The sequence below is a fragment of the Lissotriton helveticus genome, chromosome 10 (genome assembly GCF_964261635.1).
Source record: "Lissotriton helveticus chromosome 10, aLisHel1.1, whole genome shotgun sequence".
NCBI classification, from domain to species: domain Eukaryota; kingdom Metazoa; phylum Chordata; class Amphibia; order Caudata; family Salamandridae; genus Lissotriton; species Lissotriton helveticus.
In genome coordinates this window covers 782,406,350-782,433,025 of record NC_136071.1, presented here as the reverse complement: position 1 = coordinate 782,433,025, position 26,676 = coordinate 782,406,350, and the positions used below count along the sequence as shown (strand labels likewise).

The window sequence follows — 26,676 nt, the reverse complement described above, 5'->3', positions numbered from 1 at the left end:
GAGTAGGCAGAATTCTGCTTGAGGAAGGGGTTAGCCTCAAATCGACTAGCACAGTCTGGGACAGATTCATTAACCGTAACCTGACTGGAGACTCTGTCAGATCCTTTGGGCCTGAAAACACACCAGAAGGACCCAGAGGGGTACCAACAATGGTGTCTAAGGCCTGTTTTAGCTCCTATAGCTGTTGTGGCATTGCTGAAGGTTACACAAAGTCAGGGCCAGTGGGACCAGAGCTGGGGTCCGTTCCAATGTGGGGAACAGAGTGAGGCCTAGGGGTGCCCAGAGCATTATAAGACTCAGATTGGTGTGAATGACGGGCCAATGGAGACGTCTGCTTTGATTTCATGTGTCTTAGCCTTCTTTCGAGGAGTCTTTATCAGAAATATCAATTAAGACAGTGCTCAGCCAAAATGTTCTTTATGTTAAAGATTAAGCAATCTAAACTCCTAAAGGCATTCAAGCCTTTATAAACAGGCAAAGTTTAGCTAGCATTCAAATCAACTGATATTCTGTTTCTCCTCCAAGTATTTTCTTGCTTAATACAATATTCAACATAGAGTAAAACCTGCCAAAGTTCGAATGGATACTTAATTTTGGCGAGTGCTTAACTATCCCGAAGCAATTTGTCGATTCTATCCCGAAGCAATTTGTCGATTGTTCAGGATTTTACATTGCAGTAAGTCATATTTACAGGGCATTTCAGAAACCAGTGTCACATTCAATGATATGCATGTGCAGATTTTGTGACATTTTATCTTTGCAGAAGCAGCACAAGCACATACAGCCTGTTCAGTATCTTACTGCAAAGTATAGCAATTGTACATAACATTTGGCACAGCCAATGTGTACAACTTCTTAATTCTCACTCTAATGCTGCATGTTCGGTATGTTAATTTTATATGGTGCCATCCTGCTTCTGTGTATTTTGTCCTATAAATGTACATGCCAGTCAAATCTATAAACTATTATTACCTGCCCCCTCTATTTTCTTAGTGCTCTTTTAAATTATGTCCTTATAAAAATGGTTATATTTAATGGTGGTGGACACGTGATCCGCAACCTCTCAATTTCCTGTACATAAATTCCACCCCATTTAAATGGAATGATAAAGAGAAAGAATAATTGGGAATAATTATACACTTTCTGAAATGCTGGAAAAACAATGGGACCAGAACCACATGGCTCTAAAGAGATTTTTAAAAAGTTCTACTACTAGCAGCAAAACATGGGCGAAGGGGGTGGGGGGGGGGGGGGGGAAGGGGGGGGGAAGGGGGGGGACGGGGTGGTTGGGAGTGAAAGTCCAGGTTAAAACACCTGGCGACAAACTATAGTTATTACTACAGTCTGCTAAAATCACAGGCACATGTATATTCTACAACGACTAAAATGCTTACCCAAGCAGTTCCACCACTCCCTTGTGTTTTAGGAAACAGTAAAGATGAGCCTTGTAACACTGTCCATGAAGAGGTCCAGTTCTTCCTAGAATACACATTGCAAGTTACATTCAATTACAAGTGATGTAGTAAAAAAACACAATTAAAACTTAGGTTGCAATGGGCCCCTCACCCTCCTAGGCCTCAGTCCTACTGCACCTGCTATACCATTGATACAATAAATGAATTACTATCCCTTTGACAAGATGCTGTGTTTTGGCTTTAAAAAGGACAAAACACAAGTGAAATACACCATGTTTTGATTCTAAAAGTTCCAGATATTTGGATAGCAGGTTGCAAAGCACATAGTTGAGCTAATATTTTAAATACAAACACTTTAGAGGTTGTGGCACATATTCCTGGCCTCAAACGTTCCAACACAGTAGCTTAGACCACACACAAGATGTGTGATTTGACAGGGGAGCTGTCGCCAGGCCTTTTGTGAACATGATATAGAAAGCTTGAAGAAGCAGTAGTGAGAGATCGGTTTGGCTCTGCCCCCATGTTGACCTTCCTTCATATTTCATGTGGCAAAAAAGGTGCTTTCCCTTAAAAGGGCTGCTCGAATTGCATACATTATGCTCAATAACAAGCAATTGATCAATGATGTAGGACTGATTGGTTCATTGGGAAAATTTAAATTCGATGCCAAAAGTCTAACATGTCTAATATGGAAAGTAATGGAAGACAAAAACAGCTTGATTTGTTTATAGAAAAATCATGTGTTAACACCAAGAGGCCTTTAAGGGTGAATTGGTATTGCGATGTGGCAAAATGTGTAGACAGGAACATTGTTACATGGAATTTCACGGGTTATTGTATAGGTAGGGTTTTTTATGTTGGTTCCTTCATTTGATGAAACCTGGAGGCATAGGACTTGAACTGATAATCCTTGCTGCACCCAGTTGTGCAAGGTGTTGATACATATTTGTAATAGAATGTATAGTATTGGGCTACATGTGTATTAAAGTATTTTTTTTAATCTGGCTTGGCATGTGTAACGGTCTACCAGGCTCTTGAAATAAAAATACATACATACAGATCATACATAGAGTGGGTATGGGCCGCCGTTTTTAGCTACAGGTCTGTTTGAGTGTCATTCTCATTCTGCTTCCACACAAAGATATATAGCAAGGGGTAATGGATCAGCCCACTTTAGCCACTGGCTGTGCTGCCCTCTGAGTGACAGCGTTTCACCTGATAACACACACATCCGCCTGGAAATGTGTGCTTCAGTGCCTATGCTTGTAGGCCTGTACCTTAATTTCCATTTAGCTCTTTTATAGAATCCCTTCAGTTTCTTTTTTCTCCTTTTTTATTTATTTGTAATTGTTTATGATTGTTTGGCAGTACCGCAAAGAGTGCGGATAGGCTGCTTGCTGCACATTAATCTGCAGTGCACCACAGCATAATGAATGCCCAAGCGAGGGCATGGCCAAGAGGCAGGGTGCACCATTGGTGGGGCTACCGGCTGGTGCACCAGTTATCTACCTCATCCATTGCCATCCTCATTCCTGTAGCAGTGTGGTTTGGCAGGGAACTTCTGTACACAAATGGGGGACTTTGTGGGGGGCGTCTTAATGGCTTCCTGACCGGCAATGCCTACCTGCCCACCACCTGTCTCGAAGAAGAGGTGAGCAAGGTCAGCCCCTGAATGGGCCTGGTGGTTAGAGCTCAAGGAGAATGCAAACATCCCTTGAAAGTGCCTTCTGAGACTAGCGGATGCATAGTAAGCCCCTCCCGCTGACAACGTGTGAATGGACTAACTTGGCTCCCATCGTCCCGAAGAAGACATTCTGAGCGGATGAGCCAAGTGACCAGCTCCTATCCGCCCATCTTCTGCAGGAGGTGACAACAAGCAGGAGCAGTGAGAACCAGTGAGGGGTTGTGAAAACGGGGATGCCTCCCTATTCCATGGTCATTAGCCCTCCATGGAGGCCCCATACCTTGATACCTTCATCAAGCTGCCGGTCCCAGAGCTCCTTCCTACTTTCTTGGCGAGGTGGCCATGACCCGTGTCTAGTAGGACAGTAACCTGAGCCACACATTACTCTTCAAGCCATCAGAATCAATTCAAATAACAGCAGGTCATGGCATATTTTCCCAAGGACTCATGGGCTCACACAGTGCAAGCTATTGACTAATGACTGGTGCTTGGACCCCACTTCTTATTTTCACCCCAAAAAGAGACAGCAACCCCTTATGCAAATTAGCTATTAATGTCCAAGACGCCAGCTACGCTGTTAGCGCGTGTGGTAGGTGGCACCAGGCCAGAATAATGTCGATCTAGCTCAGTTTATGAGACCTTTCAAATAATTGTGGCCCAATCTTCTCCTGCCCTAAGCCTCACAACTGATATGAAATCCAGTGAGAAAACCCACGATGTCCACAATCCAAGCCCTGGAGGTACTAAGGATTTCCCCAGCCTGATTCAGTCGAAGTAACAAAAAAAACTGATCTCATCCGATGGCACTGCTGTTCCACCGTGGAGACGAGCACAATCTGTCCTATCCACCAGTGCTCTCGTGGTTGCTGGGCCACACCATCAAACGCCTTGCCAAGTCAGACTGTTCATACTGCTTCCCCTTATTTTCTTACACAAAAAGAGATGCAAGCAGGTCCAGCCCGGGCTGACTGCAGTTCTTCCTTTCACTATTGTGTCTCTCCTCCTGCTAGTAATCCTTTATTCAGTCAGCCTGTACTTACCACACAGACCACGTCACAACCAGCTTTAACAGTGGCCTTGATCGCCATGGGCAGATCAATAAAGACTAAGCCTGGCACCCAACCGTTGGAAGATGGCGATGGCCTCTCTGCACCTGACCCCCCTACAACAAGCACAGACGAGCAAGATGCAATCCTGGAATCCTGCAGTAAGTAGTCTTGTGGCCTAATGGGACCTTTAATTTCAACGTATGGCCACACGAGGCCTTGTAATGCAATGTTAGTGCTATGTTATTTGACCATGATTCCATGCTAGGGAAGTAGAACAGCAAATGCGAGGCTCTCTGCAAGGACATTCAGTTGTAGGAGAGGCTCAGAGGTGACAGATGCTCCCAGTCATGGGTGTGTTGCATATCGGAAATAAAAGCCCACAGAGTGTGAGAGAGAGAGTGAGAGTGAGAGAGTGTGAGTGTGAGTGTGAGTGTGAGTGTGAGTGTGAGTGTGTGTGTTTACCGCTTATTGCATATTGCAAAGAGCGAAACTCATCACACACATCCAACCTGTTTTGGCTGTTTTCTTTGGTCCCGCTTTCATCAGCGATATTCCACAAATGGCCCGTCATGGTGAGAGGAGTTCCATGTGAAGTTTGCCACCAAAGAGAGTTTCATGCTCCTTACATCCATCTACGGGGCACTGCAGGTATTTAATGAAAGCGGTTCAGTGCCGCTGCCTCTCACATGCGCACCGTAGGGACTTAAACAAGTTTTAAGCTAGTCGTGCGAACACCCGCAGAGAAGTCATTTTAGCAGCAGACTAGGTTTCCAGGGCAACGTGCTTCACATGATATCTCTTTTTAGATATTCAGGCTGATTTCTGAAGCGCACCTACCTGTCACGCAAAGGACACAATTATACACCGCTCGTCTTTTTGATGCTTATAGCAGTTTGGGATCAGCATTAATAAGTGCTTTTGGTTTGGTCTGCTTTTGCTAGCACAAAGTATTGTTGGATTCACCTTGTTTATGCGCACAAACTGCTCCTTGACTCATTATGACACAGATCAGCACAGCGCTCCTGTGACATTACCTATTTTACAGTGAACTCCAGCCCTTCAATATAACAGTTATTCTGCTTTTTTGTGGATGGCTGGCCATTTGCGCCCTGTCTTGAATCATATTCATTATGGCGACAAAGATGGAATTAGACATTCCTCTGCCATGTAGTGGTTTCAGTTCTTCTTTGGGAAAAGATGGGGTAGAACCCAAAGATTCCTCCACGACCCAATTGAGCATAGCACAACTGCAAGGAAACCCTTCACTGCTCACTTGATTACAGCAGACCAGGAGGGTAGATTAGTTCTGGTGAAGTGAATGTTGGACAGAGTGCCAGTACTACTAGGTAGTAACTATGCTCCAAATACAGAACTGAACCTTTTCCTTACATATCCTTACACGCCTAATGGAGCGACTACCAAAATGGGTCCACGTTACATGGATCCTCGGTGGGGACTTCTGGTCTTAGACATTGTACTAGATAGGCCACACCCTCCCCTTCCACAGGAGCACACAAGATACAATGCTACGGCCCCCATTGCAATGGCTTACCTAATGGTCTCTGATAGAGGTCTGGAGACACCATAATCTAGGTGTTAGGCTCTACTCCCTTTACTCCTTGCCGCAAGACTTGTATGTGTGACTAGACTGGATAGTCTGCTCTTCCCAATGTTATCCTTAGTGGACCACCTGGGTAGGAACGTCTTCAACCATAATCCACTAAGGTCAAACCTGGTCTGGGGCACAGCCCATCCAGCATTCCCTCCTGGCAATTACTAACTGCTATCCTGGAAGCCACGGCCTTCCTAGGCACACTCCTAGAAACAATGCAAGAATACTTTTGGGAAAATTGAGGGTTCCACCTTCTCCCCAACTACTAAGTGCAAAGTCTTCAAGGTGGATGCTTGTCGGTCCAAGGGTAGGAGAGGTTGGCTGGACATAAGATCCTATGTCCAAATGGAAAGACAAAAGAAGGCCCCACCCTTTGAGGCTCACTTCAAGTTGCCTGCCAGAAAGTAGCAGCTTTTGTCAACGTTGTATTGCAAGGTCTGGGATGCCCCGTTTGAACGTTTTAAAGAGTAATTAAAAAATGCCACACTACAGCCATTGATTTCTCTAAGTCTTCTTTTGATCCCCAGTGACTCAATTGATCCAGGGCTCCTGCAGTGGTCATACCCTGGCCTTGAGACAAGTGATGACGTTATTAGTCTCTATCTAACTTCCCAGTGAATTTCATCACGGACACCAACCACATCAAAATAATAATTCCTTCTACCTCCTTCCATACAAAGACATTGCCCCACACTGGTATATCAGCTATTCTAGCCAGCCCCTCCGCTATCTGTAATCCTCGCTATTCCGAAGATGTGCCTAATACTCATTGTTTCTATCCCTACTTGATTCCTGACCAATGTTTTAGTTTCCTTTTTTGAAGTTAAAAGTACGCAGTCACAACATCTAAACTGTCGCCTCCCTTTTTCCTAGATTTGATCAAGTCTGCAGCAGATATAGATTACTTGTTTATACATTTTAACACTACTGGTCCTTTGTAGATGCCTACATTACCTCTTATGCTTCTAAAAGCTGCCATGCTATTAAGCCATATCCCTCATTAATCTGTAGGTGATACTATGTACTCATCCTACAGTGAACAGTGACACACATGAACTTTTTCAAATGCTAATAAAAACTGATTGGGAAAAAATATAATGCACATTCACTGCTTTTAAACCAAGTGGCTACCTCGGAATGTCATTGTCTATAGTGTACTATTGTTTTACTGTTTCAAATTGGCAGACACATTGTTTCCAAACATGTGGCCATGCTGAAACTTTAAACAATGACACACTAAGCACAATGCTATTCTAAGGCAGCCACCCACTTCTGTTTGGCTTTTAACCTATTCTTTATTCCAAGCACGTCAGCCACGCTTTAGTTTTTTAATTTAATGTGTATCTGCTTGTTTAGGTTTTTTTTCTATGAATGGGTGCGTGGTAGAATGCAAGCATGAGCCAGTGCGTGGATGAATGGTTGCATGAGAGCAAGGGTGAGTGGCAAGAGTATGTAGCATGAGTTATGTGTCAAACATTACAGATAGATACTCAGATCATGGTCATAAACAGTGTACCAAAAACGAAAAGCATTTAGTCTACAACTAGCTTCCAGAATTAATTACATGTTTCTCCGACAGGACCATGGATGACTAGAGCAACACCCCAAATAAAAAAAACAGATGCATGGAAATGAAACTTATCTGAAGATTGAATCTAAAAATGCATTTTCCCTGTTGCCATCAGCATAAGTAATTTGCTAGCAAGCGTAACTTTACACTTTCAAAAACAACCAGTAAATGGGGTAACAGTATATTTGATATCCTTAAATATTAGTCAAGTTAATCTGAAGCTCGACTTACCTAACCTTTTTCCCATTCTCTGTAATTTTTGTAACATTTAATACACCGTACTTCTCGTGATCCTGAAAAAAAAGCAAAGAACATCTTGACATAATGCCCCCAATTCTCAGTCTTCCAACAGAGGCGAAGCAAGGCATCGACTGAACAACATTGAACAAACCAACATCCAATCTGTGCGGCAACATCACACTCAAGGTCGAAATTTTCAGATAAAATGCCATGTCTTATTCCTTCCTCTTCCAAAATGCGTCAGAAGTGAATGATTCCTTGCAACTTCTGCAAACTCCGCTTCCTACAATGTTAGATTATCTTCTGTATTTATGGCTCTGAGACTTAACTAACAGAGGTCCTGCCACTACTGATCATGTATGTCACAGCTCATCAAGCAATGGATGAGGAAGGGAAACTAATACCTGTTAGGATGCTCTATATTAAATGTAGATCTTCTTCTAGTTGCATGCAGGACTCAAAAAAGGTCATACTAATGGGGACAGGTCACTTTATTTTAAGGCTGGTGCTGTAGTGCTGGAGGGAGGGAGGGAGGCTAACAAAGTCTTGGGATGGGCAGGCACCCAAACGGGCAGGACGCCGCTCTGGTTTGGTGATCAGTTAGCCGAGGTGTCGAGACTAACTGGCTTTAAGGGTTGGAGGCTCATCGGGATTGACTACCTGGGCGATGTATGGAAGGGGAGCGCTCCCAGATCCTTTGCATACCTTAAAAAAGAATACCAACTGCACGACTCCCAACACTATCACTACCTGCGCCTTACACATGCCCTGCGATCACACATTTACACTGACTCTTCACTCCCAGAATACTCTCCCTCAGAGGACAAACTCCTTCTTGACCCAATCCCAGAGAAACCCACATCTACCATCTACCGCAAGTTCATAAATAACATGCCCGACCCCCTGACGACCCTGCGTGAAAGATGGGAGGGGGACATCGGAAGCCTGCAGGATGAAGATTTGCAAGATGCCCTGCAAAGCCCCCGCGAAATTGCGATTCGTATAAGGTTCCGCCTTGTGCAACTAAAAATCTTGCATCAGGTTTACTACCCGCGCACCCACCTGTTCTCTTGGGGGGGATCCGGTCTCCCTTGTGTGCGATGGGCTGTCAGAGGGAGAGTACCTTTTTCCACATACTGTGGGAATGCCAGTATATAGTGCCCTTTCGGTCCAGAGTAGCACAAACGATGACGACAGTAGTGGGATCGCCGGTCCCGGTGGATCCGAGGTGGTTACTACTAATGATCAAAGGAGCCACGGACTGGTCCAGATATAACGAGATTTGGTTAGCAACAGCTGCGTGGTGGCAAAACGAAATATAGCCAGTAACAGGGGGGGCGCAGGCACCCCCTCAGTGGGATCAATGGATAAGGGACCTGGATTGGTGCCAGAGGGCAGAGGAGACTATCTATAAGTCAACAGGATGTGTGAAGAAATGGAGGAAGGTATGGGGCCCCTGGAGCAGATATCGGGCTGAGCGGGCTGGGGTGGGATAGTGTGGATTGTAGTGATTAGCCCATTCCACTACCAGTTTGTCCTCAAAAGTACAATGTAATGCTGATTTTCTGTATGTCTTTTGATCACAGCTGTGTATTGTATGAGGCCTTGAGCAAAGTTAATAAAAAGATTTTTTTTTTAATCCTTTTAGTCAAGGATGAGTCCATGTATGATTCACCTACACTAGAACCTACAGGCAGAACGTAACTTGGGTGCAACTGGCACTCATTTCTGGGGACTTGCAGAATTCTTTCCTCATTAGTTATTTCCTGAGAGCAAGAGAAGGAAAAACACAAACGGGAAAGAAGGAGAACAGAAGGATGAAAAGCCTGTCACAAAGGGAGAAAGCAGGAACCTGCAAAAGTGATCTAAAGGTGGCAGTAACTGTCTGGTAGCGGATTAAAGAGGCCTGCAGTGGATTCAGGAAGATTCAACCTTTGAATTTGGTGCAGCTACAGGTAATAGTGCTGCCCAGGGACTTCTGAAAAGATCTACTGGCACTCATTCTCTTAAAAACGAAGCATTGCCTGCAGTTCGGCATTCAATCGCTAGAGCAGAAACAGTACTCTTCTTTTCCTTACAGCTGAACTACTGGCAAATGCACACATTTTTGGCAGTGCTCAACCAATCCCAGAAAAGAATATGAACAGACTTGTGTACTGCTCGCCCACTAAAGTCTGAAATGTGAAGAGCCGCAGAGCAGATAAAGAAGATATGCACAGGTCTGTCCTAATCTCACATATCAACTATTTGTGTGCTTGTCTGAGCAACTGCACATCCATGGTTGAGATAGCAGTTAGTGCAGGAGGGTGCTGCCAAAAAAAGGGTTTTTTCCAAGGCTTAGGGCGAGTAATTGGCTGGCCCTGAAGCAAGTTGAGCCCAGTCTCCAGGGCTTCCATCTTGCTCTCCTTGTTCACCCCTTCATACAGTCAGTTAATGAGGGTGTTGTCTGGGAGGAACAGAGCATGAGCTAGTATTTACTACCTGTGTGATTACCTGGGCTTTTGCTGCCAGCCTCCACCCATCTGCAGCTGCCACATGGCAAGTCAGTCCCCTACCTTTCCCTGTAGCCCTGTTTCCCAGTGTCCATGCTGCATCTTTTCATTGCCACATAAGGCACAAAGCTAGAGCCAACAGCCCTCAATGTTCTGGCTCCTGATGAAGCCTAGAACCACAAGGCTATTAACACCAGAAGAGAACTTACTGCAAACTGCTGAGCTACTGAAGTCAAGTTGGTAGGTGGCATGGGGAAAGAAGACCGTGTAGATGTGTGAATGTGTGCACAAGTACAGGTGAATGTATGGTGTGTGCCTACTTATGTGTATAGCTGGTGGGTAGCAGGCTGGCAGTGGTACTCAATGGCATGATTTAGAACCTCTAGTCCCCCATATGCCAAGTGAGGCTGTTCCTACAGCTCTTCAAAAGAACTTGAATAGCAAACAAACATGGTATCCATGCTTCACAGAGGATCCAAGCCTTTAGACAGATAATACTTCTTTCCATGCCTGCAGAAGTGTGGTTTCTAGTTCAATATCAAAGCCCTCTTGCAGTTGGCTTCAGACATTGCATCAGGGTAATCCAGAAGCAACTATACTCCTAGTCACACAAGAAGAAAAAATCTCAGTCCACAGATATTTAGGTCTCTTAATCTGTTAATCCAGATCTTTTTTGGTGGTCGTCACTCCAGTATATTTATCCCATGTTCCCACTCTTCTGACTTTTTGGCAATGGTGTAGGGCTTTCTCTGTGTAGGATCACTAGAGACCCTGAGAGTTTGGTAGTATAAGGACAACAAACCTATGCCCTTTGCCCTTGAAGTCTGTGGATGAAGGCTTTGCCCTTATGATCTTCCAAGGACACTGGCTCTGGTGTAATATCAAAGCACAACAGGCGCATTGGCAGTCAACTGTTTTAAATCTTTCAGACAGCTGAACGGGAGGAGGAAATAGTCTAAAACACAACTCCTTGTTGCTGAACGACTGAAGAATGCAGAAGGTGAAAAATAATTACACCTCACCTGTGCCATGAACCTCTAAACAGCCTAGAAGTGATTAAAATATCAGCAGCCCTCGACTAGAAGGAAAGGCCTCAGTCCAAGAGAAGCTGCAGCCAGAAGTAGGGGGCTGCAGCCAGTAAGAAGCAAGGAACTTCAGCCAAGAAATCCGATGTGCATGAGCAGCTACAAAGCACAGCGAAGTGGTGGAAGTTCAAAAAGGAAAAAGGAATATGGGAATTTCGAAGATTAAAAGACTGCTGTGAGCTCATTAGAAGATCCATGTGTTGCAATCGCAGTTAACTGAAAAGTGGTTGGGAAAAGAAAGAAATTCAGAGGGTAGCACGAGGGAAGTAAAGGTCCCCGTAGGGTCCCCAAAGGACCCTATGATCAGCCCAGCTCTCCTACGCCGTGGTCCCACACATCAGGAAGTCCAGATCGGGAGGCCGCTCCTTCTCCTTCCTCGTGGCCAGAGCCTGGAACGCCCTACCGCTCCACGTCAGACAGACATCACTCCCCATCTTCACTAGCAGCCTCAAAACATTGCTCTTCGATAGACCTCCTCCTTGATGGACTGTAACCTGCACCTCCCCTCCCCCAGCGCCTTGAGACCCTTACGGGTGAGTAGTCGCGCTCAACAAACCCATGATTGATTGATTGATTGATTGATTGAAGTAATGGACATCAGAAATGGGAAAGGCTTGCAAACAATAGAAGGAAGGAACCTCAATACAGGTTTAGATAGAAATGCTAACCAAGCAATGTAGTGAAGCGGCAGTTATTCGCACCCCAGCCTACCACCCTTTCTGCTTTTAATATTATGCATTTGGGAACTACCAGAACTTGGACCAGAGAGGAGACACTGCAGAGAGTTATAAAGGTTATCTACGATTGCTTCTTTGTTTGTAATCCATGCACAATTTCCTGTTATTAAAGGTACCTAGTTTGAAAAAAGGCCCAGTGCAATTGTGATTAATTATGTTAAAAGCACCCCACTTTACAAACCTTTTACCTCACACATATTTACCATTTGAAACCCAGAAGAAGCATGCAAAAACATAGAACAAACATTTTACAAAAAGCTAGGACTACAAATTATAGCATTAACAAAATAGCGACCTTTCAAAAAAAAAAAAAAAGTGAACTGTACCTTATTCCACTATTAAGCAGCTACCCCCATATGTGGTTAGGTTGGAGTTTGACTAGTAAATTAACACAATCCTAAAATATTTGGGAAGAGAGTTTAAATGGATTTGGGAATAAAATACAGGTAAACATGTTGTTGGACTTTTAGAGAGATATTCATGTAAGGTAGAGTTTTCAGCAGTTTTGCGAGTTTTTGTTTTTCCAAAATATGTTTTAGAAAACTTCTTCATATGAAACCACCCACGTATCTAGTCGACTTGAAAAGTCATTTCATAGTCTACCAAAAGGATTCAAGAGACAGATGCATTTTGTTTATGGTAAAACTCAACAATAAAAAAGAACCAAAGATTTTACTGTGGAGTGATGCTTTGGCGAGGAAGGAGAGGTTTCATTTTCTGGAAAAGTAGTCTTCGAAGAGGTTGGCGATTCCTGAAAAGACAAAAATACGCTCTGAACAAATGCATGTATTTTAGGTACCATTAAATGCACATAAGTGTCCGGTGCCCATGTGGATATATCAACCTTTCCCACGGAGATTGCAAGGACACATCTAGAACACGTGTGTGCTCGGTCTGTCTAACTTACTTTAAAAACACTCCTTACACTATATCATTCACATAGAGCCCAATGGAAATAGTTTTAAAACCCTAACCCACAAACAGACCATGACAAAAACCTGATGGCCTAATCTAATACAATCAATCGGTTGAGGTGTCTGTCAAATGTTTACAGACCTCTTATGTAAGTTCCTCTCTTAAAACATTTTAAAATCCTACCAGGTGGAAAGACTTTTGGACTGCTCAAGAGAGTAAAAGTAAACCCATGTATGTATGCATCTCTTGCGCAATATGAATATTTTCATGAGGAATCTCAGGTTATGTTACAAAGGGGAGGCAGGTTTATTAAGATACTAAAAGTTCCATAACTTGCCGGAAATATAGATGAATATTTAAGAGCTCCCGAAAGCGGTTGAGCCCATACTAGTGGTACTACTGTCCTACCAGGGTAAGAGGAAACGCCAGTGATGAAACATGGCACTATTTGGTGGGGGAGGTGTTTTTTCTTAATATTTTTAATATTCCCGTAGGATAGGGCACATAATATAGTCAAGAACAAATACGTTGGGATTTTGTATTCTTTTGATGGTGTTATTTTAGCACAAGCTTCCAACAGTCTCAAAATGCTAGTAAATGTTTTTGAAAGTTTTATGGATGATCTCGGAGTTGATAAAACTCTAACCAAATCTTATGTCATGCCCTGTCGCCCGAATATTTCCATTATTAATACTGTTCTAGGCAGCATTGCCCATTTAGGAGTAATATTTGACAATCAGTTGACTTGGTCACCATGTGTTACAGCAAGGAGCAATATGGTCTGCCAATAAATCGGTGCAGCAGTCAATCTTGCCTCTAATCTAGGCAGCCAACCAGCTGCCACGAGCTAAGAACTATATAGAGCTGAGTGAGTTCCTATTGCCAAATTTGGAGCTGATGTTATGTGCTAAAGTAAAACTGTCGGCCTACATTTATTGGAGAACAGATTTTGCCGCCTACTGTCATTAACCTTGGTCGGTCATCTCTACTTCTGCCATAAGGAGCTTGACTTAACATACTTAGGCACTGCGATCAAACTGGTCCCCCTTTTACTCTGTGATTCTATTTGGATTAATCACAATGCTACACTCAAAGTGTTTTCTTAGACTGGCAGCAAGTGGAAGCTATCTGAAAATTATGTGGCTGCACTATATAAACGCGATAAATAAATTGGAAAGGCCTTCTTTATTCCTGAACCCTGGATTAATGGGAAACCAGATAAGACTAGGTAAAGAATTCCTGGCTGGAATGTAGACTTTTGGACAGTCTTTAGAACTGTAAGACAATGTACTATCCTCACAGAGTCCTATCTCTGATCTTTCCGCAATTCCTAGATTCAGACTAGGCACCATTCGTCAACTTCTGTGCAATATCGCAATGAGTCAGTCTGCCTACGCCCACCTAACGAAGAATCTGCACAATCTCAATTGCAGTTTATGTTCTTCTGTACATTTTATTACCACCTCTCTAAAAGATTTGTAATTCCTGCTATTGGAAATAACGAATTAAAGAGATGTAGATCTGCATTGTGGTTTTCACAATTGCTGCCCGAGCAGGACATTCAAATAGACGATGTATTATTTTTAAAATACGTGAAGTGTGTATGTAACTCTTTCATGTTTTAAAATCTTTGTTATACATTTGTTATACAGATGACTTTTATGATTATATTTTTATAATTGAATAAAGGATTTATTGATAGACCATATCACATCTCACCAAACATTCAAACAAGGCTATCACAGTTCTATCCATCGGAAAACCTTTCCAATGAGAGAGGGATTTATAGACTTAAGAGCCTTGACAAAGTCCAGAACAACAACATACTAACATCAAATCTATTTATGTGTATTACTCAATTATGGGCATAAAAACAAAACCATTATCAGGTGTCGAAAACTTAGCCTAAAATCACCATTGTTGGTAATATTTTCGTGTCTAATGTCCGATTTCTCAAAGTTGCCTAAAATCAATCTGATTTTGCGAAATATCTAACAACGTAATCTAACATTTTTCGCCTTTTTTTTTTAAAGTACTTCATTGGTATCCTCTTTCCCCAGGAAAGGGTGGCCATCACGACATGTCAACTGCCTAGCTTAAAGGGCTTTCAAGCATTGCAAACATCTTCAATTTTGGATTAACAAAATTGCTTTTATCCGTCACTGGTCATGCCATAAAACAGCTTTCCCTGGTATTGGTCCCACTGAGACTTCCGATCGCACTGCAGAGCCAGCACATGCCACCTGCCTAAGAGGTTACAAGAATGCATGAGGCCAAGAAGCTTACGAACTTCTCTCGCCGAGACAAAGGCTGAAACATCAGGATTATAGCCCAAATATTATAAACTTGTGGTAGAGGAAAGGCCCTGAAAATCACCATGCCCAAGACACCACCCATAAAAGCAGCTGTTTGCAGAGGCTGCTCCTCCATTTGAGCAGAGGAGCATCGCCCCACAAGCCCCAATGATGAAAAATCAAACAGTAATAAAGTTGGTTTAGTACCGTTTTATTTTTTAGCGACCCATCCCAATCTGTCAGGACGTGGCACGGCCATCACTGCTGAGTGGCAGCAGCAGCAGGGAGCTGTGTGCTTTAAAATATGCATGTTTGGCTGGCCGCCTTGGGACAGCCAACCAGACATGCGCATTTTAAAGTGCTCTAACCCAGCTGTCTTAAAACAACTGGGTTAGAGAAAGCGCAGGCCTCCAGTGCTCTTAAGAGCGCTGGAAGAGTTGCTCTAGCCAATCCTGGTGCTGCTTTCATGCTGTGAAAGCAGTGCCAGGATTGGGTAGTGCAGTTCCCAGCATCAGGAGCTTCCCGGTATTCACCTGAGGGAAGAGAACGTCATGCTGCGGAGGTAAGTGAATTTTGTTTTGTTTTTTTGTGCCCCGGCCTCACCACCCTAGGTGCCAGACGCCACTGACTGTTTGGAAAGGAGTCAGAAAAGGACAAGGGTGCCTGCAGTGGGGGTAGGGAGGCCTGGCATGGTTTAAATGCCAACCCTCTGGAGTGACATGGAGGAACGAACTGGATGATGAAACTGTCTGGTAGCAGTGTAAAGTCCCAAGGAGTGGTACTTTGGCTTTACTTTCCTAAAAGTATTCAAGGGCAGAATCAGCCATTTTGCCTAAAAGGCAGGATCCATCAAAAGGCATATCCATATAGGGTGCCTGCACATCTCCACAAAAGCCGGCAGGAAAAGCAAGCTTGCGCCAGGGGCAAGCCTGAGGAATAACAGGAAATACAAGGCAACATACAACTTACAATATAAAGTTAAACTAAACGGTGGTAGAATCTGAACAAGATAAATGAAAAAAGACTAAACAGTGGGCAAGAATGCAATACAAAACTATAACAAGTAGACCGCAAACAAAGTGAATGAGAGCTAAACAGAGGGGAACAGTACAAATGTAAACAGAATTTAGCAAAATAATCTAACCAATTTAACAAAATTAAGCCAGAGAGGCAGCAACGCAGCAAGGTGGAGCAGACACGAAGGCATCTGGACACTGGTCTTGACTAGTAGGGAAGATCAAGGACTAGACAAAGTGCCCATGAGTGTGTCAGTTAGGGCTTCACTGAATGGACCGGACAACTTTGACCATGAAGAGGACCTGTAGCAACCTCAGCTGGGATCTATGCAAGATCTGCGACTTCTTTCAATGTTTGGAGACGTACAGCTTTGCTTCACAGTTCCAGATCACCAAACGGTGCATGGCGTCACATTATTTGCACAACTTAAAGTCCAGCCCCCAATCCTAAACACCAAAAGGCACACTTCGTGTTGGCCAACTACCTACAGTTATGGCGTGAAGCCCATAGTCTTCTGTGGGGACCAAGTTCCCTTGCATGCTAGATTTCAATTGGGAAAAAACAGTCAACTGATGAAAAAAGAGCAGAGCTCCAGATCAGCGTTCGCAGGCAGGAAAGAAAGGAACTGACATCAGCACACAGGGGCTGGAGCTCACATGAGGATCTGCTTTGTCACTTCTGGGGCAGAATGAGGCCAATGCAGAACTCCTAAACACATTCTTCCAACTCTTACATAGCGGTACGTTTTTCTGTGCTGCTCAATGTCACAAAGGGCCTTATAACAAAGTTCCTGATATCACCGAGTCACCCCTCAGAAAGATCCTGATATAAGTGACATTGATAACTGGGAGGAAGTGTCGATAGAAATAACAGGGATAGCATGTGGGAACCAGAGGGTCACCTTGGAAATGAGCAATGACTGGAGAAATCAGTAATTTGATTTCCAGTTCTACCCAGTATTTATCCCTCAACTCACCCACTGCTTTCTTACATCGGTCAGAAACCCTAAATGTATGTCAACTACAGATACGAGTTTGGGGGTTAAGAAAAGGCTAGCATTAAGGAGCTGTAAGGGACGTTTAGGGTTCAGAGAAGGATATTATCAAGAGGTAGTAAGTTTTTTTTAAGGTACATGGATGGGCAAACCTAAGTGGTAGTTACAGGGTTTTTAGGGTTCAAGGAAGGGTAGTATTAAGGGGTAGTTTAGGGTTCAGAATGGATGTCATTAAGGGGGTTATTGGGCTCAGGGAAGAGGTAGAGTTAACGTGTAGCAAGGGGTTTTAAGAGTTCCGTGAAGGGCAGCATTAAGGGGTAGGAAGTAGTCTGTAAGATTCAAGGAAGGCTAGTGATAACGGTAGCAAGAACCTTTAGGGTTCAGGGATAGGGACAGTGAAGGGGGGGGATGTACATTTCAGAGGAAGGTAGAGTGAAGTAGTAGAAAAAGATCTTAAGGGTTGTGGGAAGGTTAGCATTAAGGGGTAGTAAAGGTTTTTAACAGTCATATCGAGTTACATTTATGGGGTAGCAAAGGAGTCTTGGGATGCAGGGGAAGGTAGCATTATGGTGTAACAAGGGGTTTTTAGGGTTCAGGGAAGGGTAGCATTAATGGTAGCACAGGGTTTTTAGGGTAGAATAGCATATGGGGTAGTAAGGATTTTTTAGGTTTCAGGGAAAAGCAGCATTAAGGAGCAGTAAAAGTCTTTAGGTTACAGGGATGCGTTGTATTAAGAGGTAGTGAAGTTTCATAGGTTTCAGAGAAGGGAAGTTTAAGGCATAGTAAGAGGGTTTTGAGGTTAGGGAAGGGTTAAGAGGTTGCAAGTAGTTTATAGGGTTCAGGGAAGGGTAGCATAAAGGGGCAGTACAAGTTTTAGGATTCAGGTAACAGTAATTAAATATTTCAATATATTAAATTAGTAAATTAATTTAAAAAATATTACATTTGAAGTTTATTCAATGTAATATTAGTGATGTATTTCAAGTTAAACTTTATAATTAAATACACTTTTTGAAGTTAAAAACCTTAAAGTCCCTCCAACTCATAAATATTAAAACTAGGAATTAGGGGGGGAAAAACATTTCTCTCAAGGAATACTATGTTAAGATGTCTCAGAAGATGATGGAAAATAAAAGAGGAGGTGGGTGGGACTACAATACACCAATTCTTTCATCCAGACTGCCTTTCTCCCATCTCTGCTGCTGCGAGAGAAAAATAAACACCATAATAATCTCACTTTCTAAGAGACACATAGCATTACAATGCCATGTGTTTGACCTAAAGGTAAAGGTCTGTTGTAACACAATAGCTAGACTTGATGAAGAGCTCTGGTTCACGCAAATGAATAAACCAATGATTTTGCTCTTGAATGGTGAGTACTTTATTCAGTCGCAGCACACAACTTCAGGCCAAACAAAACATGAACTCCTATACAACCAACATGTGGGTGGAGCCAAACACCCTATCTGTAGAACTACTGAAAGCACATTTTTTAGGTGATCACATATGGTCCGGTGACATCTTCACTGTCAAGCAAGTCTTAAAAAGAATGAATCTCCCTTTGAAATTCCAACAGTCCTGGACTATCTTACGCACATATGTCCCAGTCACAATAGCAACTGAAAACAGACTATACTCTTACTACGATTTGGTGTCATAGCTGCGTTGGAACTGAAGAGGCTGACTGATATTCTGGGACTTACAACATCTTTGCTGACACAAAAGTGTTTGGAAATTTGGTTAGAAATCCATTTAAAAACACGGTGTATAAATGATATCATGGGAAGGAGAGCAAGAGTTTCGAAGCTAAGTCGTATTGCAATAACTATATAGTGAACATAGGACTTGGCAAAATACAGAACTGTGTAGTACGGCATTGTCTGTTGGGGTACGTAAATGTTGTATGGTTTTTCACTGTAGCCAAGTACTAGTTCTAGGTGTGTTTGGAAGATGGCTAACGAAAAGAGCACAGATTAAGTAAAATGCCTGGACAGGAAGGGAAGGGAAAGCAATGACCTACATATGTATGTGGAAAATGAAGGCCTAAAAACTGAACGTATGAATCGGAATTTTTAAGCAATACAAAAGAATACTAGGTGTTTGTATAGAGGTGAGCGAATTTATAGCCAGTTTATATTCTACATTAGATTAAAAGTATAATCCAAACATATGAATTGTATTTTATATTTCAATTCTTCATATAGTTTGCTAATATGGCTTGGTTGTTATAAATTCAAAAATAATATCGCAATGTAAAGAAACAAAGAAAGAATGTAAATAATAAATAAAATGTATGTACGTTCTTCCACTTGAAGCAATTAATGAGTCAGTGACAATAAATACACAGTTGTTGCTTGGTCAGTGTTCATTTTATCCTTAATCACGGAAAGGGAGACAATATGAATACTGTGAGGAGGTGGATGAAAAGGAGCATGCTGGGAGAGTAGGACAGAGTTAGGCAAAGAACAAATTAGGAGCTATTGGGCCAGCACGAAAGAACTACCGCTGAATTTATATATACAGCAGGAGTGGGACTACCTGTTTATTGTGGATGTATTCAGAACAGAGAAGTCCATGGATGGAACGAGTGGGAAAAATCATGGCAAAACAAATTAGGATGGGACATTCTGCTTGGTTACTGTGAAAGGTGTTAATTGCTAAAAAATATTTTTGAACAGCAGAAAAATCACCAATTACAACAAGCATTTGCAATGCAATAGGTCTCGTATTAGGAAAGTTAGAGCTATTGGTATTGTAAATGACACATTTTTTATTTAGATTTTGTTTTTGAAAATAGCGAAATTAATAGCTTTGTCATTTACAATGGCAATAACAAATTTCATAACTCATGAGGGTAAAAAACAGACAGAAATTTGTTTTTTTGGTTATACAGCAGTGTGAGTAATTGGAAATATTCCCAATAGTGTCAAGAGAGACCTTCAGGGAGGAGAACTAGTCTCCCATAAAGCCTTCCAATCCAAAACGTTTTAGACCAATCACTAACGTTCACATGTGACCAAATTGTCAAACAAAAACCAGCAGTACAGCAAATTCAATCTTCTGTGGAAGCCAACCTTTTCAAATCCATTCTAATTGCGCACAAGGACAACTTGAGCAAAGTGTTGATCACTGCTGCGTGAGCATGCTTTGCTATTACCATGCAGGACTGGCTTTAGCGCTGGCGACGCCTGGTTGTGACAATCTTTTTGGGGACCCTCCCCACCCTACACACTCCCCCTTAATTCCTCCTCGGATTCTCTCACTACTACCTTGCAGAAGTGCCCCTCGTCTCTCCATTGCCCCTCACTGAAATGCATTTCGTTTGTTTTAAAGCACTGGTAAAGGCTGGCTTTACTGATCCACTCAGCTATCCACATAAAATACACATTTGTTTGTTGCAGCAGGCATATTAACCCTCTGCGCTACTTTTTTACTTTTATTTTTGCAAAATACTCCTTCTCAAGGTAGTGTAAGGTGTAAAACTACCACTAGACAAAACTCTGATCTTTATCTCTAACAGGAACATTAACCACAAGAGTTATCTCGACATCCGCCTGAAAGCTCGAGGCCCAAAGAACTCTGGAGTAAGTGCTTTATATATTCGGTTATTGCTTAAAGCCTGCCTGATTACCATGAGATCAATGGTTTTACATGAACATTGTAATACCATGACGAAGGTGGACGGCGGCACAAATAAGATGTGAATATCTGCTTTCTAGCCCAGCTTAATTGTCCAACCATGGTGGCCAGGTTTTCGTACTAATTAAGGATAGTGAACAAGAACGATCAGATTCATACTTTAACATGCAAATTAAGTATCTAGGAACTTTTCTTTTAAATTACAAATCCTGATAGGGAGCCGCCCTATCATGAGGAGTGCTATTGTTCCCTCTAGAAATGACTAAGGCAATGGATTCAATTAAAGCATTTCCGTCTCCCTCCAACGGGGCCTTCAATTAGAAAGCATGAGAGATTCTCAACTAATTTCAAAATCGAAGCTATTTCACATGGGTTGTCAATCGTGCACTAGGGAAATGTGTGAAATCCAAAACTCTCTGTGTAACAGTGATTCTTAATTTCCTTCAGATTAATGAAGTCCCTTTAATCTTGCCTTTTTAACTAGTTGCCAAATCTTCTGTTCGGAGTTCCAGATTCCAAAAGAAAATAATCACTTACTTTTTTTAAATGAATTCCACCTTCCATTTCCTACAGAAGAATTTACAAACTACTAGCATCTGCACATTAGGTACCACCTAGAAACATGTAGTTTTATCCAGCACCCTCTTTGGTACTGATGTGCACAATTTGGTGCCTACAAGTCTCTTCAGTGGTACAAGATGCGCTACAGAAATGAAACTGCACAAAACATATAGAAAGGTGTACCAAAGCATTAAATGCAAAGTGCCTAAAATAAATCTGAAATCTAGAAAACTAGAGAAAAAAAGATCAATCAACCCCTCACATTCTAGGGTGGACTCTCCAGAGAAGATTCAAGAGAAGCTTAGTTCAATGAAAATCTATTGAAAATAACTCCACAAAATAAAAAAATAAAAAACGTTAAGATGCTGCAACACCCATGCAAAGGTGACGTTGGTCAATGATCCAATACAGCAGAATAGAATGGGGATGAAAAACATGTATGTAAGCTACTGTTAGTTTAAATTATTCTGTCATGCTTCATTCAACTGACAGTTTTCATATGTGATTGTGCCCTGTAAGCCTTATCATTTTTTTCTAATGTTATTACGTCAGTGCAACTGAACTCAGGGAAAAAAAACGATTAAAGTGTTTACATTCTCTCTCACTCCCCAAGGTTAAACTTACTGATGAATAAGATAGAACCTCTTCAGAGTAATTATTAGCTGGGATTGAATCCAGAGATTAATACAGGGAAGCCTATTGGCTCAAAGCATAGAAGGCTATCAAGTTATTCAAGTTTACATTAGACAATTTGAATTCCAGAAGTTTAAATTAACCAGTCTCCGGCTAGGAGAATCAATAGCCGTTGCAAAATTCGAAATGAGACATGCATACCACATCCATGTTTTCCAAAATTAGCAACCCAAAGTGCAATTACACATTCTAGAGATTGGTTTCCTCTACTGTGCCTAATTAGATGGATACAGTTGATAAATCACTTTTCAACAAGGTGTATAAATAAATCGAGAGACATTAGCGTCCAAATTAAGATTTTTAGGAAAATCTTGAGAAATGATTTAAAACCGACTGGTTCAACCAGATGTGAGTGCTTTAACCAGTGCTGTTCAGTATACTATGAATTTTTGTTAATTTAGTTGTCCTTGCACTTCTGGATACTCAGCTGTTATTTGTGAGTTCAAGATCGTTGGCGTGTATGTAGGTTCAGGATTTAAAATGCAGCTACTTGCCAGTTAGTTTCAAGCGCGCGCTGGCAACGGACTGGCAGGCTTTATTCTTTGGAAATAAAGTATACTTCAACTTACAACTATTCTGTCATTTGGTCATCTTTGTGCCACATTGTGGCAGCTTACTAACCGGTTTTATTGTTCAGAAGAGGTTCCCTTAAATAAAATGAATACCATGGTCTTATTTTCTCACGTTTTACATCAAAACCAAACTTCTGCCAATGAGAAAAGTACTTTTCTCATATCAATCTCTGCTGCAATTGAATAGACAGTGATATGTGTTGTGGGGTGACGCAGTAAAAGAATTGGCTTTTATCCTCTAGTGGAAATGCTCCGTTTTGATACACCCACTTCCCTTCTATTTTACAACTCAGCTACGAGTATTGATTTTGTGAAAACCTACAGAAGAAGGCTACTGGAATAGCGTACTCCCAAGTTTTACGGACTAGGCTTAAAAGACACCTTTAAAAATGGCTATTGGGTTTTAAGTGCACAGAGAGCATTTTCTTTGGCTCAGAAAAATGTGCTTGCTTGTAGGTAGCTCAGAATCACTTGTCTTTCCTCACAGAGCAAAAAAAAACTCCAGAGTTGTGCATCCTAAAACTAAACGACACTGCAAAATCCACACAAACCCTTGTAAGAGAAAAACCATCTCCAGCATCATCAGAACCTTAAGACTACCCCCTAGAACTCCAAATCCTCAACTGGCACTAGGAAGGGCAGCAACACTGCAGGGGATAGGTGCATTAGACAGTTCCTCTGTATTCATTTTCAGAAAATGATGAAACATTGGCAAAATTATAATAATTGTGATTTGTTTTTGTGAAAGATATACAAGGGCAGCATAAAGGAATCACTCTTTCAGTAACCAACATCTTAGACATGCGGCAGGTTTCCCTCACCAGATCGCTAGCACAACCACCAGGGAAGGTTGTTAATCATAAATCAGAAGCAGTTGGCTTCTCCAGCCAATTACCAGACAACAGTAATAATTGAGGACTTTGAGGTAAAGCCGTCACTGTCGGAGAGATAGTGGGTCATAACCAGCAACCTTCATGTTCTTTCATTAACTCTCCTTTCAGCAATTACCATCAGTAGAACAGATGATACATAAATGTTAAATTAAATAATTAATTCTGTACTCAGAAACTTATGGGGGGAAAATAGGCAACATGCATACATTTTTAAATAGCTATGTACTTCTTGTTATGAATTTTAAACATGTGGGCCTACACTTGTGAATTGGTTAGGTTTTATATTTCTAGCCATCCCATGATTCACTCCTAAATGTTAAACAATAAGATTCAGTTAAAGAAAACAGAACTCGCTATAGCTAAACAGAACTCTATAGGCAGAGATCAGCCGCAGCTGTTTTTAGGGACTCAACTGTTAGGATTTGTAATCTATTGTAATAAATAGAGGCTAGATCAGATTCTCTCGTGGGCTAGAACATTTACATTTTACAATATACCATATTCCACAATGATGTCCACTAAGATGTACAACAAAAACAGTAGTTTAGTGGCTTGATACATAATGGAAAATTCATTTCTCAAAATATCCCAGTCCATTATTATTTTCTGTATTCACCATCTCAGGGAGGAACGTTTGTAGACTGTCTCATAAGATTAGGAGGTGGGTATCATGAAAATGGTTGCTTTACATAATAATTTTGATTATAATTATAACATATTGTTGGTGTTGTAATATCAACAGTAAGAATCATGTTTGGGATACTAACTTGTTCTGGGTATGTAGGAGGCAAACACCCAGGGTTAGGCGAAGCAAAGGAATTCCGCAAGTGCTTGGTGGAAAACTGTAAAATTAAAACTCTAATTCAGTTAATTTATTCTACTGTTATCAGGTTTAACAATAGTAGATAACTAGAATTGATTTACAGCTAAATAAAAGGCAACTGGGATTAAGTCAATTTTAACTGAACATTTAACATAGAAAAATGTGCAAAAGTGAAGTCTTTACATAAGATTGTATGTCCTTCCTGCTCAGTGATAATAATTTCTTAATTTCTAGTCAAGTACTATCATAATGTACAGAAAAGTGAAGATTAGAAATACAGGTTTATTTATTTAGTTACAAAAATTAAGAAAACACTTTTAGAAGAACAATAACTTTATTAGGAAAATACTAGTTTGCCCGACCTGAAAACGAGCATTAGAAATTTTTGAATCAAGAGTCGGCATTGAAAGGATTCCCACCACAGTACAGAGGAACTATATGAGGTTATATCTAGCTTTCACACTAACAGCATATAAGGCACAGTACAGGTCAATAACCTTAAAGTTCAGGACACAAACACATTCAGCTTTTCTGGACTGTGTTACCAAGTACACCTTTCCACTGAAAAGAAGAATCTTTCTGGTGTGTAGTTTTACAGACTATAAGTGGTCCGGTCTGCTCACAAACTTGCCATAGTGGCACCCAATTTCTCAATAGAGTCAGCTCAACAGGTGCTAAATCGTTAACTAGCAAGCCAGCAACGTTAAAGCTGATTTATGAAGAACTATAAATAGTGGGTAAGCCAATATACTAGTGACATTTTAATTCAAGTCAACAAAATTATGTTACTTGTATCATTCTCATACAAAAGTCAGCCTATTTCAAAATAACTATACTTATTCCAAAGGTTATAACTCTATAAAAACCCATATAATTCAAATATATCCATTAACAGTGAAGGGCTTACACAATATTGTACTAGTTTCACGTGTTTAAACAGCCCAATAGTAAAATTCCTGCAATAATACAACCTCATGCTTTACTTGGGAATGTGAACCTTCAGTGATCCTCCTCATTCCCTAAATAATGGTAAAAACATTCTACTTTGATTTCAAGTAAAATAAAAAGATTTTCTCAAAGTCAGAAGTCTAATCAACCTTTTCAGAAATATTATTCATACCTTGTCATTTGTATCCAAAACATATGTGCTATGCCTCCACTTTGACACAACTAATGGGTCTTGTAATTTTCTATCCAGACTCCTACTTTTAATTATTTCTCTTGGCTGGTGCACCGTGTTGTACTAAAGAGATAAAAAGTTCATTAAAAGAGGGAAAGTAAGCAAGAAATTATTGCAAATTTCCAAGATAAAACAAGTGTATTGAACCCACAACGCTATTGTTTTTATAAGACTGATCACAAAACATTTACACTGGAAATAGACATTCAAATGTATGTGCATTAAAATAAAAAATGTGTTAACAGTAAGTGCCCACAGGTTGTAATGTCAGCAAATGTATGTACCAAAGCAATGCAAGAAAACAAGGACTTCAAAAGAATCACATTCTTTGACTAGATTACCAAGAAATTGTTTCCTCAATGCTGTACTACTGAAGCTTGAAACAGCATTGAAAGAGTTTACACACTAAGCTCCTTGAACTACACACATAAAGCCTGCTCCAAACTGTGTTCTTCTCTAAATTCTACTGCTCACTACGTTTGCTCTACATTTGACTTTCTTATCCCTATTCCTTCCTGAAGCAATCTCAATCCAGCTCTTCCATCATACCCAGTCAAGTCATTCACTAATTCATCACCTTGTCTACAGGTCAAATAATTCTTAATACATTTTATATATCTTTCGAAACATTCTCTAGATATTTGCTATTTTATTACTACTCATCAAAATAAGACACTTTTTCAGTCTAAAGCATGGCACAATAGCTCTGATCTGAGCTAGCAGTTCCTTGCGTCTATTCCATGCTGATCATTGATCGTCACTTCAAACCTGATGATGGACTTGCCATCATTTACACTTCAATTTTCTCCTGCAAATTTATTAACAGCCCGTGTGTTTTTCATGGGGAAATTCTTCGGTTCACTGTTAAATTCAGCCTTATCTTGTCCCTTTCCAGTGCTCTTATTTATTGTCCTCCATGCTCTATGGCAAATTTTAGCACTTCTACAAATGATTTCTTATCCTTCAGCTTAAAAGTGGACAACTTCACTACAAGTGTCAATCTCAATAATCATTTAGATAAAACTCTGTTCCAAGACTCTGTATTCCGTACAGCTGCCCTGTAGGCCTAGGGTCTCTTCCAGATCATTTCATCCCTTACACATCTTATTGGGCATATTCTTTACCCTGTTTTAAAATAAAATGATCTCACATATGTCATCTTAACCATCCCTACTCACCTTGTCTGACTTTTTTGCAGTTCCTCTTTCTTT

General features: G+C 41.2%; 1 protein-coding gene across 8 annotated transcripts in view; it reads right to left on the bottom strand.

Moving 5' to 3' along the window:
• Positions 1-26,676, bottom strand: part of ARHGAP12 (Rho GTPase activating protein 12) — a 399,139-nt gene that overhangs the window by 141,706 nt on the left and 230,757 nt on the right. For 4 of the 8 annotated variants that reach the window (XM_078663344.1, XM_078663346.1, XM_078663347.1 and 1 more), the window contains 5 exons: positions 25,406-25,528; positions 24,230-24,304; positions 12,561-12,635; positions 7,562-7,623; positions 1,395-1,479 (listed from right to left, as the gene is read on the bottom strand). In XM_078663344.1, the coding sequence (XP_078519470.1) occupies positions 1,395-1,479; positions 7,562-7,623; positions 12,561-12,635; positions 24,230-24,304; positions 25,406-25,528 (420 nt within the window). The remainder of the gene's footprint in view (positions 1-1,394; positions 1,480-7,561; positions 7,624-12,560; positions 12,636-24,229; positions 24,305-25,405; positions 25,529-26,676) is intronic. The other 4 variants (XM_078663345.1, XM_078663348.1, XM_078663349.1 and 1 more) reach the window with 1 other exon arrangement.